A 23205-nucleotide genomic window follows, 5' to 3' on the forward strand; every position below is an offset into this window, starting at 1 on the left:
AAATTGGATGACTTTTATAAGTTATATTTTGTTCATTTGCAAGTATTTTTGAATGCACTCTTGTGTTTCCAATGAAAGCATTGCAATTATCTTGGAGTTTCAAGATTGAATTAGTTTTTATAATTCGTGTTTGTGTGTGTGTGTGTGTGTATGGGAGGATTGGCATTGGAATTATCCTTTTGCCACAGAGTGTTGGATATATGTAGTCAGTCATATAATTATTTTACTTTTTATCACAAACCTAATCAATGCATCACAGATCAACTTGTTTTCCTTGCTAAAAGGCTTGTAATGTTTACCGGGTAATTCGTGTTTCAACCTCACGTTTTTGGCAATTTATTGTAACAGCTAACGGGTCTGACACACACATTGCGTTACTATCAATTGGGTACGAAATTACATTTTGACATATATCAAGATTATAGTTCAAGTTTTTACATGAACTTAAATTCTCAAATGCAGCATACATCATTGAATCATCATTTTTTGCTATAAATTTCTTATTTGTGGGTAAAATGTGATGTAACCCTGTTCGATTGTCCAAAATTGGAATGGGGTACAATCTATGAACAGTATATAATTCAGGTTCTCTAATTGAAGACAAGTCTTGAATCTGATTGAAAAGCTTGTAATTCAATTATGTCTAGATATTTTGATATTGAAGAAAGTCTTGTTGGTTAAGGTGAATTGTTTCTTTGTATTGTTTGATCAATTTCCTTAAGGGACGAAACTAAATCGTTTGGCTTTATAATTGATGTGGGAATGATATGAAGTCTGGCAAAAGTAATTGCATTCAGCATATCATTTGAATAATCTTCTAGAAATACATAACTTTCTAAAAGTTGTTCACAAATTTGGATGGCTTTCAACCTTGCGTTTATTGAAGATTCTCTATAGGATAGCGTATATATCCAAGCTTCAAATTGAATTATATATTCATCGGTAGCCAAGCGGTTCGGCGTGGGTGCTTTGTTCATTCACTCGAATTGACTGCCGTGTTGGTCGGTGGTTCAATCCCTAGTCTGAACGATCGATCTTCACTTGCTACCGTCCAACCCGTGTTAGGAATTACACGTTAAAAGGTAAGACCTCGTTGATCCTTAGCTCGCACAAGTTTCGACTTCTGAGGGTTGTCGTTCGTAGGGGTGCGACAGCTGGTTAACGGAAAAACAGATTTTAAACAGATTAAACAGATTAAACGCTTGTTCATCAACCTGTAATTGTCGTATTGTAGTATTAAATTCTTTAACTACAGAGGTTGTGACTGAAATTTGGTTTTTTAATAAATTTTCAATTTGGTGTTCGTCTTTATAAATCTTGTTGATACATTCATTAAAATATTCGCCGTCACTGGCATCAAGGTTGCCGGTTATTGCTTTCCATACGGAACCTATTCCATTTAAAAGTCCTCGTTTATATCGCTTATTACTCTTATTGTAATCAGTCGCGTCTATTTGCGTCTCTTCATATTTTAATTCTACTGAATCAGCTACTTTATTTAAAAGGCTAATATGTGTACTTATCTCTGAACTGAAAGTTTTAATTCCTAAATTGTTTGTTTCAAGTAGGTGAATGAGATTACTTAAAATGTTTCGATTGTAAACAATGGCTTCTTTTACAGGTGCCATATATTTACAACTAATAAAGTCCATTTTTCATTTGATATTTTCATGCTTCCTGTTTCATGATAATAAATACCTATAGTGTTGTTCACAGGTACTAGCATATACTGGGCGTTGATTATTTGAATCGTAAGTACCAGTAGAGGAATCATTCTCGATCTGAATGAAAACTTGGTTTCAGTCTATTGAAATTGACTTTTGTTGTTTGGTTACTTTCAGGATTTCTCAGTAATGCTGAGTTTTTGAAAATTTCTATTACTTCAAAACGTCCGTTGAATTTATTTTCTAACTCATTTGTTATTTTGGACTCTTTCACATATACTTTATCACCTATATTATAAGTTTTTGATTCATGCTGTAAGTTACTATCAAATCTTATTTTAGCTTTTGGCATCCCCAGGAATTCGTAAAGGCCATTTTCTACGGAAAATGCAGTTTTTTCTTTGTCTTTAGGATCCATTTCAATTTGGTGGAATCCTGATGCTAAGTCAAGTGTGGTAAAATATTGACACTTTCCTAACTGGTCTAAATGGTCTGAGATATTTGGTAGAGGGTATTTATCATCTACTGTGAGTTCATTCAATTTTCTATAATCGATTACAACGCGCCATTTCTGTTTTCCAGATGCTTCACGTTTTTAGGTACTATCCAAACTGGGGCTAACCAAGGTGAGACTGATGGTCGTATTATGTTTTGTTCTAGTAATTTTGAAATTTGAGTTTTCACTTCATTTTTATGAATGTGTGTATACCTATAAGATTTTGTTGAGACTGGTGGGGCATTCTCTTTTAGTCTTACAGAATGTTTTATTTCACTCGTGAATGTTAAAGGATCTCCTTCTATATAAAATATGTCTGAGAATTCTAAACAAAGGTTCTCAATTAATTCTTTTTCTTCTTCGTTCAAATGTTCTAAAGGAAGCAAACTTTTTATTTCTGTTGAACGATTTGGAAAAATTTCACTGGAATCATTTTGAATTTCGTTTTCATTAAATTTTTCGAATTGTAAGTCTGGGAAGTCAATGGATTTTTCAATTGCGTTTCCGTTTACAACTGTTACTAAAAATTCTCCTTTTTCATTTATTTTTACAAAAGCATTTGGAAGTCTTACTTTTTCTTTTTCAGCAGCTAACAGTATAGCTTCTGTTCTTCTAAGTTTCGATTTTAATTTAAAAACTTTTTCTACTCTTGGTTCGATTTTTATGTTATTGATGGGGATTTCATCTTCTAAGTATTTGTAATAGTCATATTTACTTTCGAAAAAATAATTATCAGGGTCATACTCAAAAATATCATTCATTTCAGCCGTTGATGTTTCAGGGTTAAGAGTGACTTAATTTGGTTTTGTTTCTCTTTAGGTTTTTGGTCATCAATCATTTCTGTTGCTTTTCTTAGCGGGTTTGTGCCATAATTTAATTTTAATTTTTGTTCTTTTATATCTACTACTCCTTCAAAATGTTCCAAAAAATCACATCCTAAAATTCCGTCAAAATCGATATCTAAATCGTGAATATAAACTTTGTGTTCAACTCTATTTTTTCTAAAAGGTAATATACGGATTTATTAATTGTTACCTTTCCTTCAGTTACTACGGTTATTTGAATATTTTCTTTAAATCTTTTTGAATAATTTTCTACAGTTTTCTTTTTGAAAATTGATATTCCTGCTCCGGTATCAATTAGTATTTTAAAGTTGCTTAAACTGTTTATATAATAAAGATTGCTTAGAATCGGGCTTATACGAATAATTGTTCTTTGTTCATTGTTCGAACGGGACTGATATTCGTTTTGATGACTGCCGCAAATTTCTCGGTTATTGGCATTAATTGTGGAACGCATGATGGGTCTATTAATAGCTTGTTTGTATACTGGGTTTGTCGTAATTGGGGATTGATATTGTCTGAATGACTATTGGTGCTTCGTATACATGGGTTCTCTATAGGAAGGTTGTCTATGGGAGGGTTGTCTAAAGACAGGGTATTGTGAAAATCCTCTTAGAATTGTTCTTCTTCGTATTGATTATGAAAATAATTGTTTTCATCATAAAATGAATTATTTTCCGAACTGTATTCATCTTGATATTTGTTGTCATTATAAAAATATTCGTTTTGGTCATACACATTATCGCCATTATAATCATTATAATCGAGATAATGGGTTCTCATGTTATTATTTATTGGATTTTGGGGATTTTTCTGAATTACTGTAGGCCTATTTTGTGGTTGACCGTAATTCTGTTGTCTAAATTGATTCGTTTGATTAGGTTGTGTACGTTGTTGTACTTGGAAGTTTGGTTTTAGAATATATGATTGTTGGTAGTTTTGTAGTCTTTGAAAACCTTGTTGAAAGCTTTGACTTTGGTTTTGATTTTCAATGGGTCTTATTGAATTTTGGCTTTGCATAAAATTTCTTTGAAAATTATTTTGGGTATTTGTCATTTGTCTTGGTCTATTCTGACTTTGATTTGGGGGTAAACGTGTATTTAATCTTTGATTTTCAAAGTATGAGAGCTGTATCTCACGTTTTATTCTGATTGATGCTTCTAACATCGTTGTTGGGTTACTTGCTCGTATAATGTGGCCTAGTTTGGATTCTAATCCTGTCAATAACGTATTTAAATCATTGACTCGATTAGTACTGAATGTGCAATTTTTTGTTCGTGAGTCAAGTTTGAGGCTTGAATGCAAGATAACATTTTTGCATTATGACTTTGTAGTCTTGAGAAAAATGTCAGTGCATTTTCTCCTTGTTTAATTCTCTGAAGGTCTTGAATTAGTGACGTTAGATCTCGCGTATCACCAAAGTGAGAATTTAATAAATCTCTGATCTCTTGATAAGTTCCTGGGTTTCTGGAATTTATCAATTGAGCAGCTTTTCCTCTGAATTTATTTCTAATGTGAATTATGAGTAAAGTTATTTGTTGATCTACGGCCATACGTTCGGCATGATCGCAAGTATTTATGAAATTTCCTAGCGAAATTGATTCACCATCATTTTCGGGAAAAATTGAAAATATTTCAGAAAGTTTGTAGGGTTCAATTGGATCAAAAACAATTTTTTAATAACAAAAGTAGGAACATTATGTGCTCGTAAATTCATTTTTGAAATCACAGAAAGATCTGGTAGTATAACTTGCATTAATCAAATGATGACAAGTGCCAGGGTTCTTCATCGGATTCTTCATCTCCTTCTGCTTCCGATTTTTCAAAGTTAGAAACTTCAGGTTTGGAATCAGCAGGTAATAGCATTATGTATTGTTTCTTTCGAGAATGGCTGCAATTGGTAGGTTTTGGCCTAAGACTCGATAACAACGGATAAGAGGAAAGCAAAACCAATACAGAATATCAAAGTTGCAGTTTGTCCTGGAAAATGTTTATTCTTGGCTTCAGCAGCTTCTTCTGAATGCAAGCCAATTGGTAATAATGCTTTATCTATGACTTTTGCGCCATGGATCAAAATCTTATGCATTGTTTGTGTCATGGGATGTCAAGGGATAACGCTATTTTGACATTTAAGTCATTGGAGTGCATAGAGGTTGCCTCGCATATATAATACCTCATTGTTGAAGAAGTTTGAGTAGCAGCATTCCACACCTTAGCATCTACCATAGTTAATTTCATTGTGTGCTTTACACTGGCTATCACACCTTCCTGTGTGAATTGGGTGTTTTGTAAATTATCAATTTTTGATGTTGTATAATTAAATTCATGATTTGTTATATCTGTTTCTTTGACAAATATCATTCTTATGGGACGGCAAAATCGGGGTGACGGCGGGGTCGGGTTTTACAGATGATTTTTACCCTACAACAAACTACTTGTAGAGGAACTAAGCAACTTTGGAAGATATTCGTATCTGCTTGAACTGTGATTGCCGAGAACCATCATAACCCCACTTGTATATAAGCTCTAATGAATCAAGTTCTCCTTGAGTCAATGTGGTAAGGATTTCTACTAAATATGTCAATAATCGACTAACTGTGTGATTCAACAAATCTTGCAAATTTACTTCTGCACATATTTCATTTACTGTAAATGACTCTTGTGGAGGGTAACACTTTTTTTCTCTCTTTGTAGAATGCTATAACTGGGGTAAAATTTTCGTTCGAATTTCGTATTGTTTTCTTGAAAGCTTTGCTTCCACAAATATCGTCAATGCTTTTAGAGGAGTTAGCTGAACATTTTTAACTTTGAGGATGTGGAATATGCTTTCCTGTATTTCCTAGCTCGTTTCGGAGACTTTGTAATTTCAGAAAGCATATGTGACACATTTCTATTACCATATGTATGTGGTAATGATGACCTCGCAGCATGTAAGAGTACTTCCTGCTTTACAAATCTCAGTATTTCATTTGTTTTTCTTCTCTTGCTTCTGTCAGATAGCTCACAAAATGGTTTTGTTGAACGACCGACACGTTTTTGCAATGACACCTTTGGCATTTCAAAATTTCCTTGCAGCCATGCAGTATTACTGACTAAAAATTTGTTTGCTGTTCTATTTGCCTTCAACCATCCTTTTTGAAATTCTCACTTCAAATATGAAATGTTATGTCTCAAATATTTCATTTGAACTTCACAAAAATTTTCAGATGATGGAAAGTCAGTTTCCAAATAACTAAATTTTCTTCAAAAGTAGGCAAGTTCTGTTGTTGCATTTCATCAAACAATTCTCTTCGAGTCACGACTCTGTAGTTCGAAGCACCAGGTATCCCTACACGAAGTACAAATCATGTTACCCACGAAATAATAAAAGTTGAGAAATTAGATATTTATTACTCGCCAATAAATTGTGGTGAGGTTGAAAAGAGGCAAAAAGTGGCACCTACTTAATATATCAGGATAATATTCTTAAACTAATCTATGATATACATTCAAAAATTTAGCTCGGAAGTACTCGAATGTATAACTTTCAGACTCATAAACATAAAAATATATTAAATGGTCTTTCGAAAAGAATAGGTACATACTTTAAGCTGACATTTACACGAATCATCAAGCATACATCAATGCAAACCATTGCTGTTTTCTCCTTAGAAATTCACCAAATGTATTATTTACGTGAATATGCACCTCACAACTATTGCCAACAAGTCGAGAGTGCGTGCCACACAACGAAACGGTTGACTTTCGACTAACATTGTACACGATTGAGGCACTGAGTGGGGCAGAAAAACGTTGCCCAGAATTAACCCACTATCTGGCTCATAGTGGGTGGCTGAATTTGTTATCTGTGACAATTTTGAGATATTGGGCCTTTGACCGGGAAGGTGAAATACCCCTCGTTGTTAGTTGCGAAAACGGTAATAATAGAACAAATATGAAAAAATATTCAAATAATTCTCAACTAGAGAAAATTATAATAAACAGAATATAATCCTCTTGCTATGATTTGCACGTTGAAAGATAAGACCTCGTCAATCCTTAGCTCGCAAGTTTCTACTTCTGAAGTTGTCGTTCGTACAAGGGCGACAGCTGGTTAACGGAGAAACAGATTTCAACATTTGTTAACAATTAAAATTTTTGTATCTCAAAATCATCAAGATACAATTGCTATACGTCATTATGAATCCAATGAGCTGTCACTCATATTTCTAACAGCTATAAGTATGTCTAATGGACACGAATTTAAACTTGAAAACTAGACTACCAACTGAATTGCTACTTTGCTCATTCAATAAGCTCTTCATTTACGCCGACAGTTTCTCTATATCCTTTTCAGTATTTCACTGAGTATTTAGGGGCGGCGGGCATGAATTGCTTCCCAGTAATCTTTTCCTACCTTCGAAAACGGAAGGATAATGTAAATGATGAGTGTACAACCCTGAGTGTTAGACAGGGTTGTTTCACATACTTGTGAGGCACTATTTGGAACCTTTGGTGTAGTAATGAATATTACTGGAGCTGTTTCCAACACCAAACCGTTATTTTAACACCTCGACACGTGTTTCGATCACCGAGTGATCATCTTCAAGTGGAAGGTCAAACTTTTTACATGTTTTGTTCGTTCTAGTTATCCACAGCGTATTATGAAATATCATTTCTATGTCTTTGAAAATAGCCTATAATTTATTTAGTTTGAGTTACTTACTCTAGTTATTCTTTCCTTCCAGTTAAATCATCATATTATAAAAAGTTGTTTCTATTCTTTGTACTATGTTAGTTATTTCGATTTCATTCGTGCAGTTGCAAGAATCAATTATAATACTATTATCATTTCTGACGCATTTCGGAATGAGTTCAGATACAGTGTAATTATTTAGAGCACATTTAACGAAAAGACATCATTTAGTACGTATCGATCAGAACTACTCTGGCCACCCTTTTTGAAATTAAGGTTTTATCTTTGGGCGTATTCTCAATTTTTACACAAATCAAATTGTTGAATTTTCATTTCATCTCAATGATATTGTTGGTGTATGTGACCGCGTCGATAAAAAAATCATAATCATAATCAAAGCATTTGTAGTATCATCTTCAAACCACGGCCTACAAATTAATGTAGGCCGTGGTCTGATACAAATTAAAATTGAGTAAAATAACTGGAAGTAGTTGACTGTGTCAAAAATCCAGCAGTTTTTATCGATGAGAATCTTCGTTTTGAAAACATGTAAATAATATGTTATTTAGAGCATATCTATCGTTCTTCAAAACTCATTCTTAGTAATAAACAATATTTACATGTGAAATTGAATCAAAGCTATGCGAGAGCCTGATTTTTACTAGTTTTAACTTCGTAGATTGCCTATAAGGCCCAAATCTCATGGTTTCCATAAAAAACGATACAAAAAAATTTAAAATTCTTGTCTGAGGTTCATTTTCATTATTCGTAAATACAAAAGAATTAAATACCCATAATCTGCAAGTTATTAGCATTTATCAGATATCGAAAATATAAAATAAAATTGCTGACGGGGTGAAACCACCCGCAATAATTATGTAATGAACACGATTTTTATTTTTTTATCGCTTTTCAATATATGACATATTATGAGGATGAGTGAAAAAGCAGGTTAATCCCATAAGGTTAAAAGTTTCAGTGATCAGCTACTCAGTTTCGGGAGTTTTTTGCTTCATGTTCGAAAATTGAAAATGACATCTGATTTCATCCTAGGCCATTAAATAAGTAATTTTTTTCAGAATACCCTATCCTTTCATTCAAGCATCTCAATATCCATGTTCTGTTGTCATCAAACCCACTGTAGGCGATTTTCTCAAGTGAGTAATTATTATTTCGAATACAAGTAACTATTTTTTTTCCTATAAAACCTAGCGTACATGAATTTATGAGTGTCGAATTGTATGTATGAGTTATGAGTGCTGAAAACAACGCTTTATACCAATTTTTGAACACATTCAAATATAATAACATAGGTGAAAGCAATATTACTGGAGTTCTTTCCCCAACACCAAATCGTTATTTTTAACACCTCGACACGTGTTTTGATCACCAAGTAATCATCTTCAAAGAGGACAAGGGGTTTCCCATGGCCGTTCCTTCCTATTGTTCATAAAAGCAACCTTCCACCTGGAACCGATTTTGTTTCATGCACAAATTAATAGGGGAAACGAATTCATCGATTTCGTTATTATTGAAATTATTTTTCTCTAGTAATTTCCTGAGGTATTGCAAGGTCTGTGAAATTGGGACGCTAGGAGATAAGGAACTAACATAAAAAGAAACCAAAATCTCACCTTCTTGCAGACCCATGTTTTTTGTATGTATGAACTCTAAAGAGTTTTTTATACTAAAACTTAGTTCCGCAATAGACAAGGTTTCAAATTCCTTAGTGAGCCACTTTGCTATTTGGTAGGTAGGAGCTCCAATAGCTGACACGATAGGGCGCATTGATTTTCCAAATTTGTGGATTTTTGGGAGGCAATATAGTTTCGACACCGTTGGGTTCTAAACTTGTAACTTCCGTTTCAGTTGAGGGGTGAGTATGTTGTCGCATTTCTTGAGGACGTCTTTTACTTCGGCAATCATCTTTGGTAACGGGTTCTTGGACAATTTCGCATACGGTCCGTTAGTAATGAGAGTATTGACCCTTTCGTAATAGTCCGATTTATCCAGAATTACTACTTTGTTACGTTTGTCGGCTTTCAAATAAAAATCGTCCTTGTCTTTTAATCGTTTGATAAGTTTCTTTTGGTTTTTATCGTTTTTTATTGAATGCTTCCGTTTATCTGTTATCTGGTTCTTGTAGATTCCATTCCTGACCTTTTCTCGAACTGTCCCTTCGAGGAATCGGGCATATATTTTGAATCGAACTTTCAACACTAGCAACGATATCCTCAAGAACTTTCTCGGAAGGTGGGATGCCAAATTTCAAATCGTTGTTCAAAAGGTTGATCTCTTCCTTATCAAACGATTGTGATGAATGATTTTCAACAATATTTATGACTTTCGGAGTGGTTTCTTTCGATTTATGCTTAGATATGAGGGTTTTGAGTTTCTTATTCAGCGTACACATTTTTCTGATATATTTTGATTCAGTCATCCGAAACATTCCTCTTTGAAAGTCATTCCATTGTACGTAATCATTTTCGTCTAATCTATATGTTAGTTTTTTATATAGACTAACTATCTATCTACTAACTATCTAATTCTAAAAAACTATGGTTAGTGTACGGTACGGTAGATGATCGATTTCCAAATGAAACCATTTTTCTTTGGCGAATTTTTGGACTTTGTCAGCAACTGAAGACTTAATACCAATATTTACGTTACCAAAATTTGGAAAAACTGAATATCCTTTACAGCTCTTTAGAAACCAAATATCTGATTGTATTAGCCTAATTTTAGTTGAATACTTCGATACAGATTCAGTTCCATTGACCTGGCCGTCATTATGTACTTATGATGCACTGTTTGGTGTAGTAATGAAGATTACTGGAGTTTTTTCCCAACACCAAATCGTTATTTAACACCTCGACACGTGTTTCGATCACCAAGTGATAATCTTTCTCTTTAAAGATGAGAAAAGGTCAGGAATCAAATCTCCAAGAACAAGATAACAGATAAACTAAAGCATTCAATAAAAAACGATTAAAACCAAAAGAAACTTATCAAACGATTAAAAGACAAGAACGTTATTTATTCAAAAGCCGACAAAGGTAACAAAGTAGTAATTCTGGATAAATCGGACTACTATGATAGGGTCAATACTCTCATTACTAACGGACCGTATGCGAAATTGTCCAAAAACCCGTTACCAAAGATGATTGCCGAAGTAAAAGACGTCCTCAAGAAATGCGACAACATACTTACCCCTCAACTGAAACGAAAGTTACAAGTTTCCAACCCAACGGTGTCGAAACTATATTGCCTCCCAAAAATCCACAAACTTGGAAAATCAATGCGCCCTATCGTGTCAGCTATTGGAGCTCCTACCTACCAAATAGCAAAGTGGCTCACTAAGGAATTTGAAACCTTGTCTAATGCGGAACTAAGTTTTAGTATAAAAAACTCTTTAGAGTTCATACAACATACAAAAAACATGGTTCTGCAAGAAGGTGAGATTTTGGTTTCTTTTGATGTTAGTTTCTTATTTCCTAGCGTCCCAATTCCACAGACCTTGCAATATCTCAGGGAATTACTAGAGAAAAATGATTTCAATAATAACAAAATCGATGAATTCGTTTCTCTTACTAATTTGTGTATGAAACAAAATCGGTTCCAGGTAGAAGGTTGCTGTTATGAACAACAGGAAGGAACGGCCATTAGAAACCCCTTGTTGATTCGAAATGGAAACCAAAGAAAAGTCGAAGTATTTACCTAGGATTTAGCTAACGTATGTGGATGATATTTCCGCGATATTCCATATCAAAAAATCGAATATTAAGAACTTTGTTTCCATTTTAAATAATAGATGTCCATCAATAAAATTCACGTACTAGTTATAAAATAAGGGACAACTACCATTTCTTGACGTTTTGGTAATGAGAAGCCAATATGGAGGGTTAGAATACGATATATTCAGGAAAGAAACAAGCACGTACAGGTATATTCCTGACAGTTCACATCACTGTGGACAGCACAAACGTGCTGGGTTGAATTTTTTAGTGCATCGTCTTTTGACTTTCCCCCTAAAACATGATAGGTTCACAAAAGAAAGACGTACAATACAGGAAATAGCAGCCACTAACGGTTTCTCGAGGGGTATTGTAGATGACATAATAAGGAAGAAGAAGTTTAGGTTAAGAATGAACGAAATCTCGACTTTCACAAAGGATAAAAACCAAGATAAATACATCTCTGTTCCATACCACCAATATACGAAGAACTTTGGAAAGATTTTCAAGGAACTAGGTATGAAGGTGGTTTTTAAAACAAGTCATGCACTTCAGAACCTTTTGGGAAGTCCAAAAGACAAAGTCGAGAATTCGGAAAAGTCTGGAATTTACGAAATTGAATGTAAGGACTGCGATGCAAAATATTATGGACAGACAAAAAGATCTATTGAAGTAAGATATAAGGAACCAATAGGACACTTAAAATATGAAAGACCTGAAAAATCAGCAGTCGCCCATCATATTTTGCAACAAAACCATTCCATAGACTTCAGTTCATAAGATTAGTTAGACAAGTTAACAACAACAGGCAACTAGATGCCTATGAGAGTGTAGAAATAAGTAAACACAATAATATTATGAATAACGATGACGGACCTATACCAAAGAGCATACTATATAGCTTGTTAAAATAATGTTGTTGGGTTTACTGATTACTACATAAGGACACTTTGCAAAAATAAATTTAGATAGGCAATATTGTGAAATTAATTTTTATATAGCTGAAAATTGTTTTATATACAGCTATAATAGTTGAACATATATTGTAAAATAATAGATAAGGCAAAATTGTTAAATTAATTTAGGTTGGTATACCTGTATGCGTGGTACACGTGGATGGTTTACCTGTATGGGATATCTATATAGCATAAATAGCGTTAGCTTCGCGTTAGTTTCTAGTTTTATCTTCCTCTTTGAAGATGATCACTTGGTGATCGAAACACGTGTCGAGGTGTTTAAAATAACGATTTGGTGTTGGTAAAAAAACTACAGTAATATTAATTACTACACCAAAAGTTCCAAACAGTGCATCATAAGTATAGGTGAAAGCAATTGACATTTCATTAGTTCGGACTTCCATTATCTAATATGATATACATTGATTTTGAATCCCTGAAAAAATCTGTAAAAATCAGAAAGATAAGCTGAAAAATAATAATTATGTTACGCAAAAAGAAACTGAAATTACAATGAAATACAAGCAACAACCAAAAAATCAAAAAAATGATCTATTAACACGAGATGAAAATTAAAAAGTTATCACCCAGTTATCACCTGGAGACGATGTTATCACCCAGTTATCACTGAAGACGATGTTATCACCCAGTTATCACCCGAAGACGATGTTATCACCCGAAGACAATGTTATCACCTGAAGACGATGTTATCACCTGAAGACGATTGTATATATTAACAAGTAACTTGGCTTGGAATCTTTTGATTTTCAATTTTCATTTCTTGTTGATGATTAATTTTTTTAATTTTCATCTCGTGTTAATAGTTTAATTTTTTTATTGTTGCTTGTATTTCATTGTAATTTCGGTTTTTTGTGTAATATAATTGTTATTTTTCAATATTACTGGAGTTTTTTCCCAACAACAAATCGTTATTTTTAACACCTTGACACGTGTTTCGATCACCAAGTGATCATCTTCAAAGAGGAAGATTAAAACTAAGAACTAGTGCGAGCTAATCCTATTTATGCTATAAAGGTAACCCATACAGGTAAACCATCCAGGCGTACCAACCATACATGTATACCAACCTAAATTGATTTTACAATTTTGCCTTATCTATTATTCTACAATATATTTTTATATAAAACAATTTTCAGCTATATTTTTTTATATAGCTGATTATATAACGATTTGGTGTTGAGAAAAAACTCCAGTAATATTCATTACTACACCAAAGGTTCCAAACAGTGCATCATAAGTTATTTTTCAGTTATTTTTTTGATGTTTATCATATCAGACAATGGAAGTCCGAACTAATGAAATGCACCACGAAACACCTTCAAACAAACAATTAACATTTCATAAGACAAAATTACTCGACTGATCCTTGATGTATGTGTAATAATCTAACTGTTCTGTGCAGTGACTATTTCAACTCCAAGGATCTTCATGTTGGAGTAACCACGTCTAGAGGAGATATTGTTGAATTTGACAAGAACGGTCTCAGATCTCACCAAAGCATTGAGTGGGGGCAATGTTTGCTATTGGATCAGGCTCCAAGATCGTGGAGCAATCACTGGAATACAATTTTGAAGAATGTCTGTGATCAGAAATGTTGGTGTCCTGAATCGTACAGAGAAGACTCGCATAATTGTTATAGTTTTGTTTTAACCTTCCTGAAAAATTTAGGATACGGTAGTTTGAGTAGTGCGGCGAACAGTAAAACTACCTTTTGTGAAAAATTCATCATTCCTCGAACAATATCTGCAGGGAAATATATTTCATTGTACAGAAAATTGAAAAAGACTGGAATCTATGTACATAAAAGTAAGAAATAACAGTGAATAGGAAGTACACAATTTTTCCAGAGAAATTGAATTTAAATATTTAGACATGATTGTATTATTAGTGTATTCATGTCAATAACATATGTGTTTGACGAATATTGAATCTCCAATTTTGTTTAAATTATATCGAATTCATTGAGATTTCAATGACTGGAGATCACAGTAATTTTTACTCAAAATAATAGATGATTTACCTTTGGTACATTGTGGTACATTATGAATAAAATTTCTAGCTATCGGTCCGATACCTGGAAAAAAATTACTCAAGGTTGAAGGTCATAAAAACAAATTTTTCGCGTTTTTCAGCAAAACGGTCAGTTTTATCATATAATTAGTTCATACAAAATTTGTAGTTCAGATGATTATCTACATTTTTTTCTAAGAGCCACCATTTCTGAGATATAAAGTTTTAAACAGTTGGTAGAATTGTAATCGTCATTACATGTTTCTCTTCTTCATCCTCGGTGCAAGCTAATCGCCTAAATAGTGATACATCGTATCAAACGAATCCTAAACTGTTGGTAATTCAACATTGGGACACGACAGGCCTTGACAATTTGAGCAGTGTGAAACTGGCTGCTAAAGTTAGCTGCCAAAATTTATGAATACTTCCGAACGTTCAGTAGCGTACGGAGTAAAGGTTATAATTGATACATTTATGTCATGAATAAACTTGGAGAAACTTCACATATACAGCAGAGTGTGAAACTTCACTCTCCTAAATGATATTAAATGATATTCATTTTGTAAACTAGAGATTGAATATATGTAGACTCGTCCAAATAAACACTTGGAAGGAGAAATGATTATCACTGATAATGTTTACCATGTTAACTGATTTCTTCAGTATATAATTCAGTTTATGAATAATCTACACAAAATTTAGCAACGAAAATATACTGAGAATCATGAAATAACAATAGAAGAAAGCAACCACTCTGAAATAATCGCTTGGAAAATAGGTTTACAAAGTGAATGAAATTAATTGAGTTGACTGCTTTCTTACATATAGGTAATTCAATTTTTTATATACTCTGCACAAAATTTAGTAACGGAAATCGATAGAAAATCATAAAGTAACAATTGTAGAAAGCAACCATTGCGAAATAATCGCTTGCAAAATTGGTTCACAGGGTGGAAAAAAATAATGAAGTTGATTAAATTTTTTCCTATACAATTCAGTTTTCCATATACTCCGCACAAAATTTAGTAACGGAAATGTATAGAGAATCATGAATTGAAATAGTAGAAAGTAATTAGTGTGAAATAATCGCTTGCAAAATTGGTTCACAGGATGGAAAATAATAATGAAGTTGATAAATTTTTTCGTATATAATTCAGTTTTTCATATATTCCGCACAAAATTTCGTAACGGAAATGTATAGAGAATCATGAATTAACAATAGTAGACAGCAATTAGTCTGAAATAATCGCTTGCAAAATTGGTTCACAGGGTGGAAAAAAATAACAAAGTTGACTAATTTTTTCCCTATATAATTCATTTTTCATATACTCCACAAAATTTAGTATCAGATATCGATAGAAAATCATGGAATAACAATTGATGAAAGCAACCACTCTGAAAAACTCGCTTGCAAAATAGGTTTACAGGGTGGAAAAAAATAATGAAGACTAAATTTGTTTTCGTATATAATTCACTTTTTCATATTCTCCGCACAAAATTTTGTAACGGAAATGTATAGAGAATCATGAATTAACAATAGTAGAAAGTAATTAGTGTGAAATAATCGCTTGCAAAATTGGTTCACAGGGTGGAAAATAATAATGAAGTTGATTAAATTTTTTCGTATATAATTCAGTTTTTCATATACTCCGCACGAAATTTAGTAACGGAAATGTATAGAGAATCATGAATTAACAATAGTAGAAAGTAATCAATCTGAAATAATCGCTTGCAAAATTGGTTCACAGAGTGTAAAAAAAATAAAGTTGACTAATTTTTTCCGTATATAATTCATTTTTCATATACTCTGCACAAAATTCAGTATCAGATATCGATAGAAAATCAGGTTGATAAAAGCAACCACTCAGAAGAAATCGCTTGCAAAATAGGTTTACAGGGTGATAAAAATTATTGAATTCAAATAATTTTTTCCACATAATATTCAGTTTTTCATATGCTCCGCACGAAATTAAACAACGGAATTGTATAGGAAATTATGAAATAACCCAGTAAACATATCATAAATGGCCCATTAATGGCTAGACAACTTCTGCCCGACAAATATTGAATGGCCCGGTGCCGGCGAGTCATCAATGGGCCAGCCAGCCCGTGTCCCACCGGCCGGCTGCCGGCCGACACAAATGCCATCATTCGCGCCGTTAGTGTCGGCATTGGGCCAGTGCATGGCCACCATCGACACATGCCCGCCAGTTCGGGGCCGTTGGAAACGGCAAGTGATCGGCATGATTATGGTTACTAAAATATGCCATTAATTCCCCACAAGTATGCCATAAAGAAACCACTAAGTATTAACAGATACAAACAAATTTAATTTAAAAGGAATGCATTATTATAATTGAATTATAGTTTAAAAATAAAGTATAATATATATATATATATATATATATATATATATATTATATATTATTATTATTTATTTATTATTATTTTATTTGAGGGTGTCTAGAAGATGACAGTACTACCAACTGTCGAAAGCGCTCGCAGATAATCATTAGAAGATATAAAGCTTCAAATCCTTTTTGTAGAATTTAATATTGAAATACTCAAAATAAAGGAAAATTAGTTGCATCAATCAAAATATTTTTTGGTCTACTCATATAAGGACCTTAAATTTCTACTACTTCACTTTTTAAGTTTATGGTATGTCGAAACCTATTGAGCAATGATAATTATAAACACTTTTCCAACGCACCAGAACTAGGACACTTTTCTCGACGCGCGTTTCGCTAACCAAGTTGTTAGCACAATCGGGTGATGACTAAAATAATTTTAGTCATCTCCTGATGATGCTAACTTGGTTAGTGGAATGCGCGTCGAGATAAGTGCTCTAGTTCTGGTGCGTGGGAAAAGTTTTCTATCTATTAATTGAGCAATGATGGTAGAAATATTTACCGTAAGTTAAAAAAATTATATTAGAACTATTTTTATGAACCAATATATAATACCCCCTCTATACCATGGAAAACATTTTCAAGTCAACGTGTTTTAATGAAGGTTTTTCTAAAACAAGTATTGATAGGTTATTTTAATGAACATCGCGAATAAGTTTTAACTCAGTTTAATGATAGAAAAATATGTAATATTCTGAAAATTATTATCTGAAAACAAAAACTAGTGATATATTCCTCTTAAAAAAATAAACATAATTCCTTAAAAAAAAATTAAAAATAAAGAGTGGTCGTCTAATGATGGTCATCTTCTTTATTTCGCCTTTTGGCTCGTCCTCCCTCTCTGTCCGGTGCATTTCTTAGCCAATGTTTGATAGTGTTTTCCACACTACTCATAGTTGTACCTTGAGCACATAGGTTAGCTCTTACACAAACTGAAACAAAAAATAAACATTTAAAAAATAGAGATAGTTATATTCTCTAGACTTTTTTCAAAGACATAAGATATAATGAGAAATAATGTTCTATTGACAATATTCACTCACTGCCAGGAGTTGAAGGAAAAATTTTACTCACCATGAATAAGCGTTATTATCTTCTTCAAACTATTAAATCCCTGTTTGTTATTCCGTCCAGACCAATTCATTTGGAGAGCCACCTTATGTGTTATTAGTTGGGACATTATCTTTCGTACTGTTTCAGGTCCATCTTTTCCACCAAATATTTGAAACTGAGAACACTGAAATTTTATAAAAACTGTAGATATTCACCAAATAAAAAAATTGATGTCTTCAAGTGAACTACTTACAGCTTTGGAAAAAAAATCTTCATCTTCCAAATGTGTATTAAACTCTTGAAGGTCTTCAATACTATCTATTACACACAACTGTTCCGGAAGGGGTTGAGAGTTTTCTATTTTAGAATTTAGAATCAGATGTTTGATATCTATTTTAATGTTTTCCAGTTGTCTTAGAACTTCAACTATTAAAGCTGAAAATATTTGGATATCAACAAAAAAATTTAAATACAATGCTCAAATTACCTTTATTTTCTTGACATGCTTTACTTTCACTGTTTGACTGTTGTTGTTGTTGTCATAAGAAGCACTTGTCAGAAACTTTGTATTTTTCTTAGGTTGCGGAATCTTCGGTATGATATTTTCCTCATCCGAATCAATAAAATCTAGTTCATAATCAGAAAATTTTTTTTTTTTTAATTTTCTTTTATTATGTTCATGATCCAGATCAGATTCAGTCTGAGATGCCTCTTCCAACCTATGGAGCTTTGTTGTAGCTCTTTCATAATCAACTAAAAAAACAACAATTGATAAATAAATAAAAAATAAATAAACTTACTAACAATCAGTACATTTTCAAGTAGACATAACCAACCAATTAATTATATTTACTTTTTGAAATTTACTATGATTTCAGATCAAATAACCTTTTGAAAATAGAATATTTTTTAAACACACCTTAGAAATTAAACCTCTTTATAATAAGACATAAAATGTATGTTAAAGTTACATTTTCAGATCTTTTTTAAATTAATTAAATTTCACAACTAAAACACCCCAAGATCATATTAGGTTTAGGAAATGATGGCTCACTGTATACAAGATTTCAGATATGGAAGTGATAATTAGATGACCTAGTAAAAACATAATTCAAAAAGTTCTTGTCTAGATGTGATAGATTTCAATTAATTTTAAGTACTGGCAAGTGACTAGTAAACGTTTCGGCGACGCTTGTCGCCATCTTCAGGCCTACAGTAGAAATATACAGAAGCATTTACATATATTATTTACATTCACTTTCGAATATGTATTTTATGGCCAATTGGGAATAAACATACCAGTTGAAAACTTTACTACAATGGCACATTCCATAGATTTATCTTCCTGAAGATCACTATGTGCTTTTATCAGTTTTTACTTCTCTTTATCAAAACGAAGATATGATGGCCAATAGCAAAACATATTTCCATTTCTTGCAAATGTCCAATTACTTGATATTATTGCCATAGGTATTATTCCATCTGAGTTTTTTTCTTCAGGAAACTCTACCACAAGAAAATGATTCCTACAAAAAAAACACATCTACAGATTGAACCAGTACACAATTAAGGTACAAGAAAAAAATGCATGTTGTGAATATAGTAATAATTTATTAAAATACGTACATATACATACAATACATAAAACAACAGTTGATATCACTGTAAAAATAAATAAGTAAAAAATTGTGTTGGAAATATCAAAGGCAATGAAGTAAAGGAGTACACATATATGATGTCTGATATTTCAATAGAACTCCCTTATTAATTATATTGTTAACTGGATATGTAACGTCATTTGATTCATTCTCTAGTGAAACTTCAAATAATGATATTAGATCACTACTTGAGGGATAATCTAAAAATGGTTTAAGAATTTGTAAATGTTTTCCTTGAATATAAATCAGATCTGCTAGAACAAAAATAGAATTAATTAAAAGTATCTTGCAGTTCTTTAAATAAACACAATTATTTCCCATTTCGGTAGTAAATATAAGGCCATTATGTGAGATTTTCTTATAAAACTCACGTTCATCATTAACTTCACTGTAACCATTTCCAACAACAAATGTGCCATCAATTTTTGGTTTAATATTCATTTCTCTTCCTTCTGAAATTCTGTTGACCACTTGTTGTAAAGAGTGATTTGATTTACGAAGCATACGCTTCATAAATGACAAATAATTCTCAGAGTAGAAAGAATTAACTTCATTAAGTGATGAGATATGTTCAGCATCCTTGACAATATGAATGAGCGAATGGACATTGTAGACACAAAAATCTCTGCCATATATTTGTAACGAATTACTTACAAACGATCTCAAAAAAGTTCTGCAAATTCACTGTACTCAGATTTTAATGATGACAATAATATTGTTATCCCAAATTTCAACAACATGAAATTATGGAAAATATGATCGGGAAGAATATCACAAAGAAGAGGTGACAAGTATAACAAAAATTGTCTAAATTCAATAGCTTTCCAATGGTCTAAATCTTTGAGAGTCCTTGGTATTCTATTGAATTCAACTGGCCAAAACTTTTTAAGTTCTTTAATTCTGTTTTCTAACAAATTATATTTTTCAATTTTGAATCGAAAGAGACGACTGCCATCTCTCCACAAATGTAGCAATTTTTTAACTACTCCAAGGCAAACACTATATGCATATAGTCAATTGGAAAGCTAGATATCATCCCAATATTAAGCTCACTCAGAGGACTTTGACCTTTATGATAATCCTCATATTTCCCAGAATTGAAGTCCGTATCTGTCCTCAAGGCAGCTTTTAAATCTGAAAATGTCATTTTATGATTGATATAAACCCCTCTAACTAAACATTTATCGCACCCATAATATGCATTGTGACCTTTAGTATTTTTAATTTAAGCTCTAGCAGGGGTATCACAACAAAATGATCGACATGAAATACTAATAATTTGATTTTGAAAAACAATTCCACAATTTAGGCAACTTTTCAGCTCCAAAACAAATTCAGATAAAAACAAATTCAGCGGAGGTTTGCAGGGCCCAGAATAAATTGCAACGGGAAAAGGGGGTTCATTTGGATACTCAACTATTTTACACAAAATGGGCCAAAATGACTCTTTTGTACTTTTGTGAATTGGCAAACCATCTATGTTAAAGTCAAGGGTGCAATGTTTATAAATATGTTTGTACTTGTCAAAGATTTTCAACAAATTATTTTTCAATCCAAAATAATGAAAATAACCCTCTCCTATTTTTGTCAAACTGGATTTAGATGGTGTTTTCAATAATGCCCTAGCATCTGTTGGAAGATTCTTTATTTCGGGTTCAGATTTGAACCATTTTAATAATTCGGTAAGTGCTGTATGTGTCACATTATTTTGTAGTGCCCATGTTTTCAAAAACTCTTTGGAACTAACAGAATGTCTAGCGTTCTGCCCCACAACTACAGTATTTTCAATTGTTGATTCATTATGACCATCACTTTCAGAATGTACACTTTCTTCATAACTAGAATCGGAATAACTGTCTTCACTATTGTCTGATATGTTTTGATTTTGATCGTCGACACTTCCAATGTAACTTTCAAAACTTTTCCAATCTTCAGAATGATTAGATGTTGTAGGTTCACATTTTTTTACTTTATATGAATCAGATGTTGACATGAATGTGTTATTTTCATTCTTATCCAAAGATGTGTGATTAATGTCACTTCCATTACCTTCATAGTGACAATTTGACGATAATGTAGGTAAATCTCTAGCAATCAATTCAGCATTAACAATATTCAATGTGACTTCACATTTTTTTTGCCAATCTGTTTGATTGACGTTTGCTTTTTCTTTTCATTTGCCAAGACATAATAAAATAATAAAAATTAATTTACTCATCTGTGTTGTCCATTTCACTAACTGCACTATAACAATCACTTTTGTAAACAAATTCAAATTATTATAATTTCTCTGTTCTCCCGTCGACATCTACGGCTCACGATTTCAGTAATAACAAATTTAAGATGGCGTCGAACCTGGTTCTCTGACGGAAAAAAGTGTCACTTGTCACTTGGGTGGATGAATAAATCAGAGTGAAATTTTTGAATGATACCTTTATAACATTGCCAGTAATTTTATCATTAAATCGTCATCCCTATAGAATTCAAAAAACGTGGGTAAAAGCTGCTTTCTTTTCAAAACTAATTAATTGAACAAAACACTTTTTGCTAATGAATCATGCTCTATTTAACGTGTTATACGTTCAGTGTAGATAAGAAAGTGGTTATAATTATCCATTTGTTTAACAAGCAAGAGTTAATTAACTTTGTCATATTTGATGGCAATATTTTAGGTTAATGCCAATGACCTACCTGTAAAAATTGATCGCTGGCAAAATATTGGGGTCAGAACACTGGGCCAACACTGATCAGGTTAAAGAATGCCGTGCCGGTAGAGCCGTTACATTATGTGTGACGGCCCGACGATATATCACCGGTGCCGTCAATTCGCCGACAATTCCGTCGATGGCCCAGTGCATTGCCAACTTTCAATGTTTGCTGGGAACAATGATAGAAAATAACCATTGAGAAATAATAGTTTGAAAAAACTGTTTGTTCGATGGAAAAAATTTATTGAGTTGGCTGGTTTTACTGCTTTGTTACATATAATTCAATTTTTCATATACTCTGCACAAAATTTAGTAACAGAAATCGATCGGAAATCATGAAGTAACAATTGAAGAAAGCAACTACTGCGAAATAATCGCTTGCAAAATTGGTTCACAGGGTGAAAGAAAATAATGAAGTTGACTAATTTTTTTACGTGAATAATTCAGGTTTTCATATACTCATCACAAAATTTAGTAACGGATATCAATAGAAAATCATGAAGTAACAATTGAAGAAAACAACCACTGCAAAATAAACGCTTGCAAAATTGGTTCATAGGGTGAAAAAAAATAATGAAGTTGACTAATTTTTTTACGTAAATAATTGAGGTTTTCATATACTCAGCACAAAATTTAGTAACGGATATCAATAGAAAATCATGAGGTAACAACTGAAAAAAGCAGCTACTGCGAAATAATCACTTGCAAAATTGGTTTACAGGGTGAAAGAAAATAATGAAGTTGACTAATTTTTTACGTAAATAATTCAGGTATTTATATACTCCGCACAAAATTTAGTAACGGAAATGTATAGAGAATCATGAATTAACAATAGTAGAAAGTAATTAGTGTGAAATAATCGCTTGCAAAATTGGTTCACAGGGTGGAAAAAAATAAAGTTGACTCATTTTTCCGTATATAATTCATTTTTCATATACTCTGCACAAAATTCAGTATCAGATATTGATATAAACTCA

General features: G+C 32.5%; 2 protein-coding genes across 4 annotated transcripts in view; one reads left to right on the top strand and one right to left on the bottom strand.

Moving 5' to 3' along the window:
• LOC111511615 (MKRN2 opposite strand protein) overlaps window positions 1-16188 on the top strand; it is a 28891-nt gene extending 12703 nt beyond the window's left edge. The window contains exons 3-4 of the mRNA XM_074176833.1: window positions 8757-8834; window positions 13791-16188. Of these exons, the coding sequence (XP_074032934.1) occupies window positions 8757-8834; window positions 13791-14205 (493 nt within the window). The 3' untranslated portion in view covers window positions 14206-16188. The remainder of the gene's footprint in view (window positions 1-8756; window positions 8835-13790) is intronic.
• On the bottom strand, window positions 923-22364 carry LOC141482887 (uncharacterized). 3 transcript variants are annotated; one of them, XR_012465785.1, is made up of 6 exons: window positions 21735-21916; window positions 19162-19388; window positions 18350-18615; window positions 18116-18297; window positions 17884-18046; window positions 923-1154 (listed from the first exon to the last, which is right to left on the bottom strand). XR_012465785.1 is itself a non-coding variant. In XM_074176842.1 (6 exons), exons 2-4 carry the CDS (start codon window positions 19193-19195, stop codon window positions 18292-18294), a joined length of 306 nt encoding a protein of 101 aa, XP_074032943.1. In that variant the 5' UTR covers window positions 19196-19388; window positions 21735-22180; the 3' UTR covers window positions 17544-17741; window positions 17884-18046; window positions 18116-18291. The 3 variants fall into 3 exon arrangements, 1 of the variants encoding a protein (XP_074032943.1); XR_012465788.1 differs by lacking the exons at window positions 923-1154; window positions 21735-21916 and adding exons at window positions 17537-17741; window positions 22212-22364; XM_074176842.1 differs by lacking the exon at window positions 923-1154 and adding an exon at window positions 17544-17741 and having other exon boundaries at window positions 21735-22180.
• Window positions 22365-23205: the final 841 nt, after the last annotated feature.

The sequence above is a fragment of the Leptinotarsa decemlineata genome, unplaced genomic scaffold (genome assembly GCF_025532065.1).
Source record: "Leptinotarsa decemlineata unplaced genomic scaffold, Ldec_3_MD MMD2_P_RNA_scaffold_14, whole genome shotgun sequence".
Lineage (NCBI taxonomy): Eukaryota > Metazoa > Arthropoda > Insecta > Coleoptera > Chrysomelidae > Leptinotarsa > Leptinotarsa decemlineata.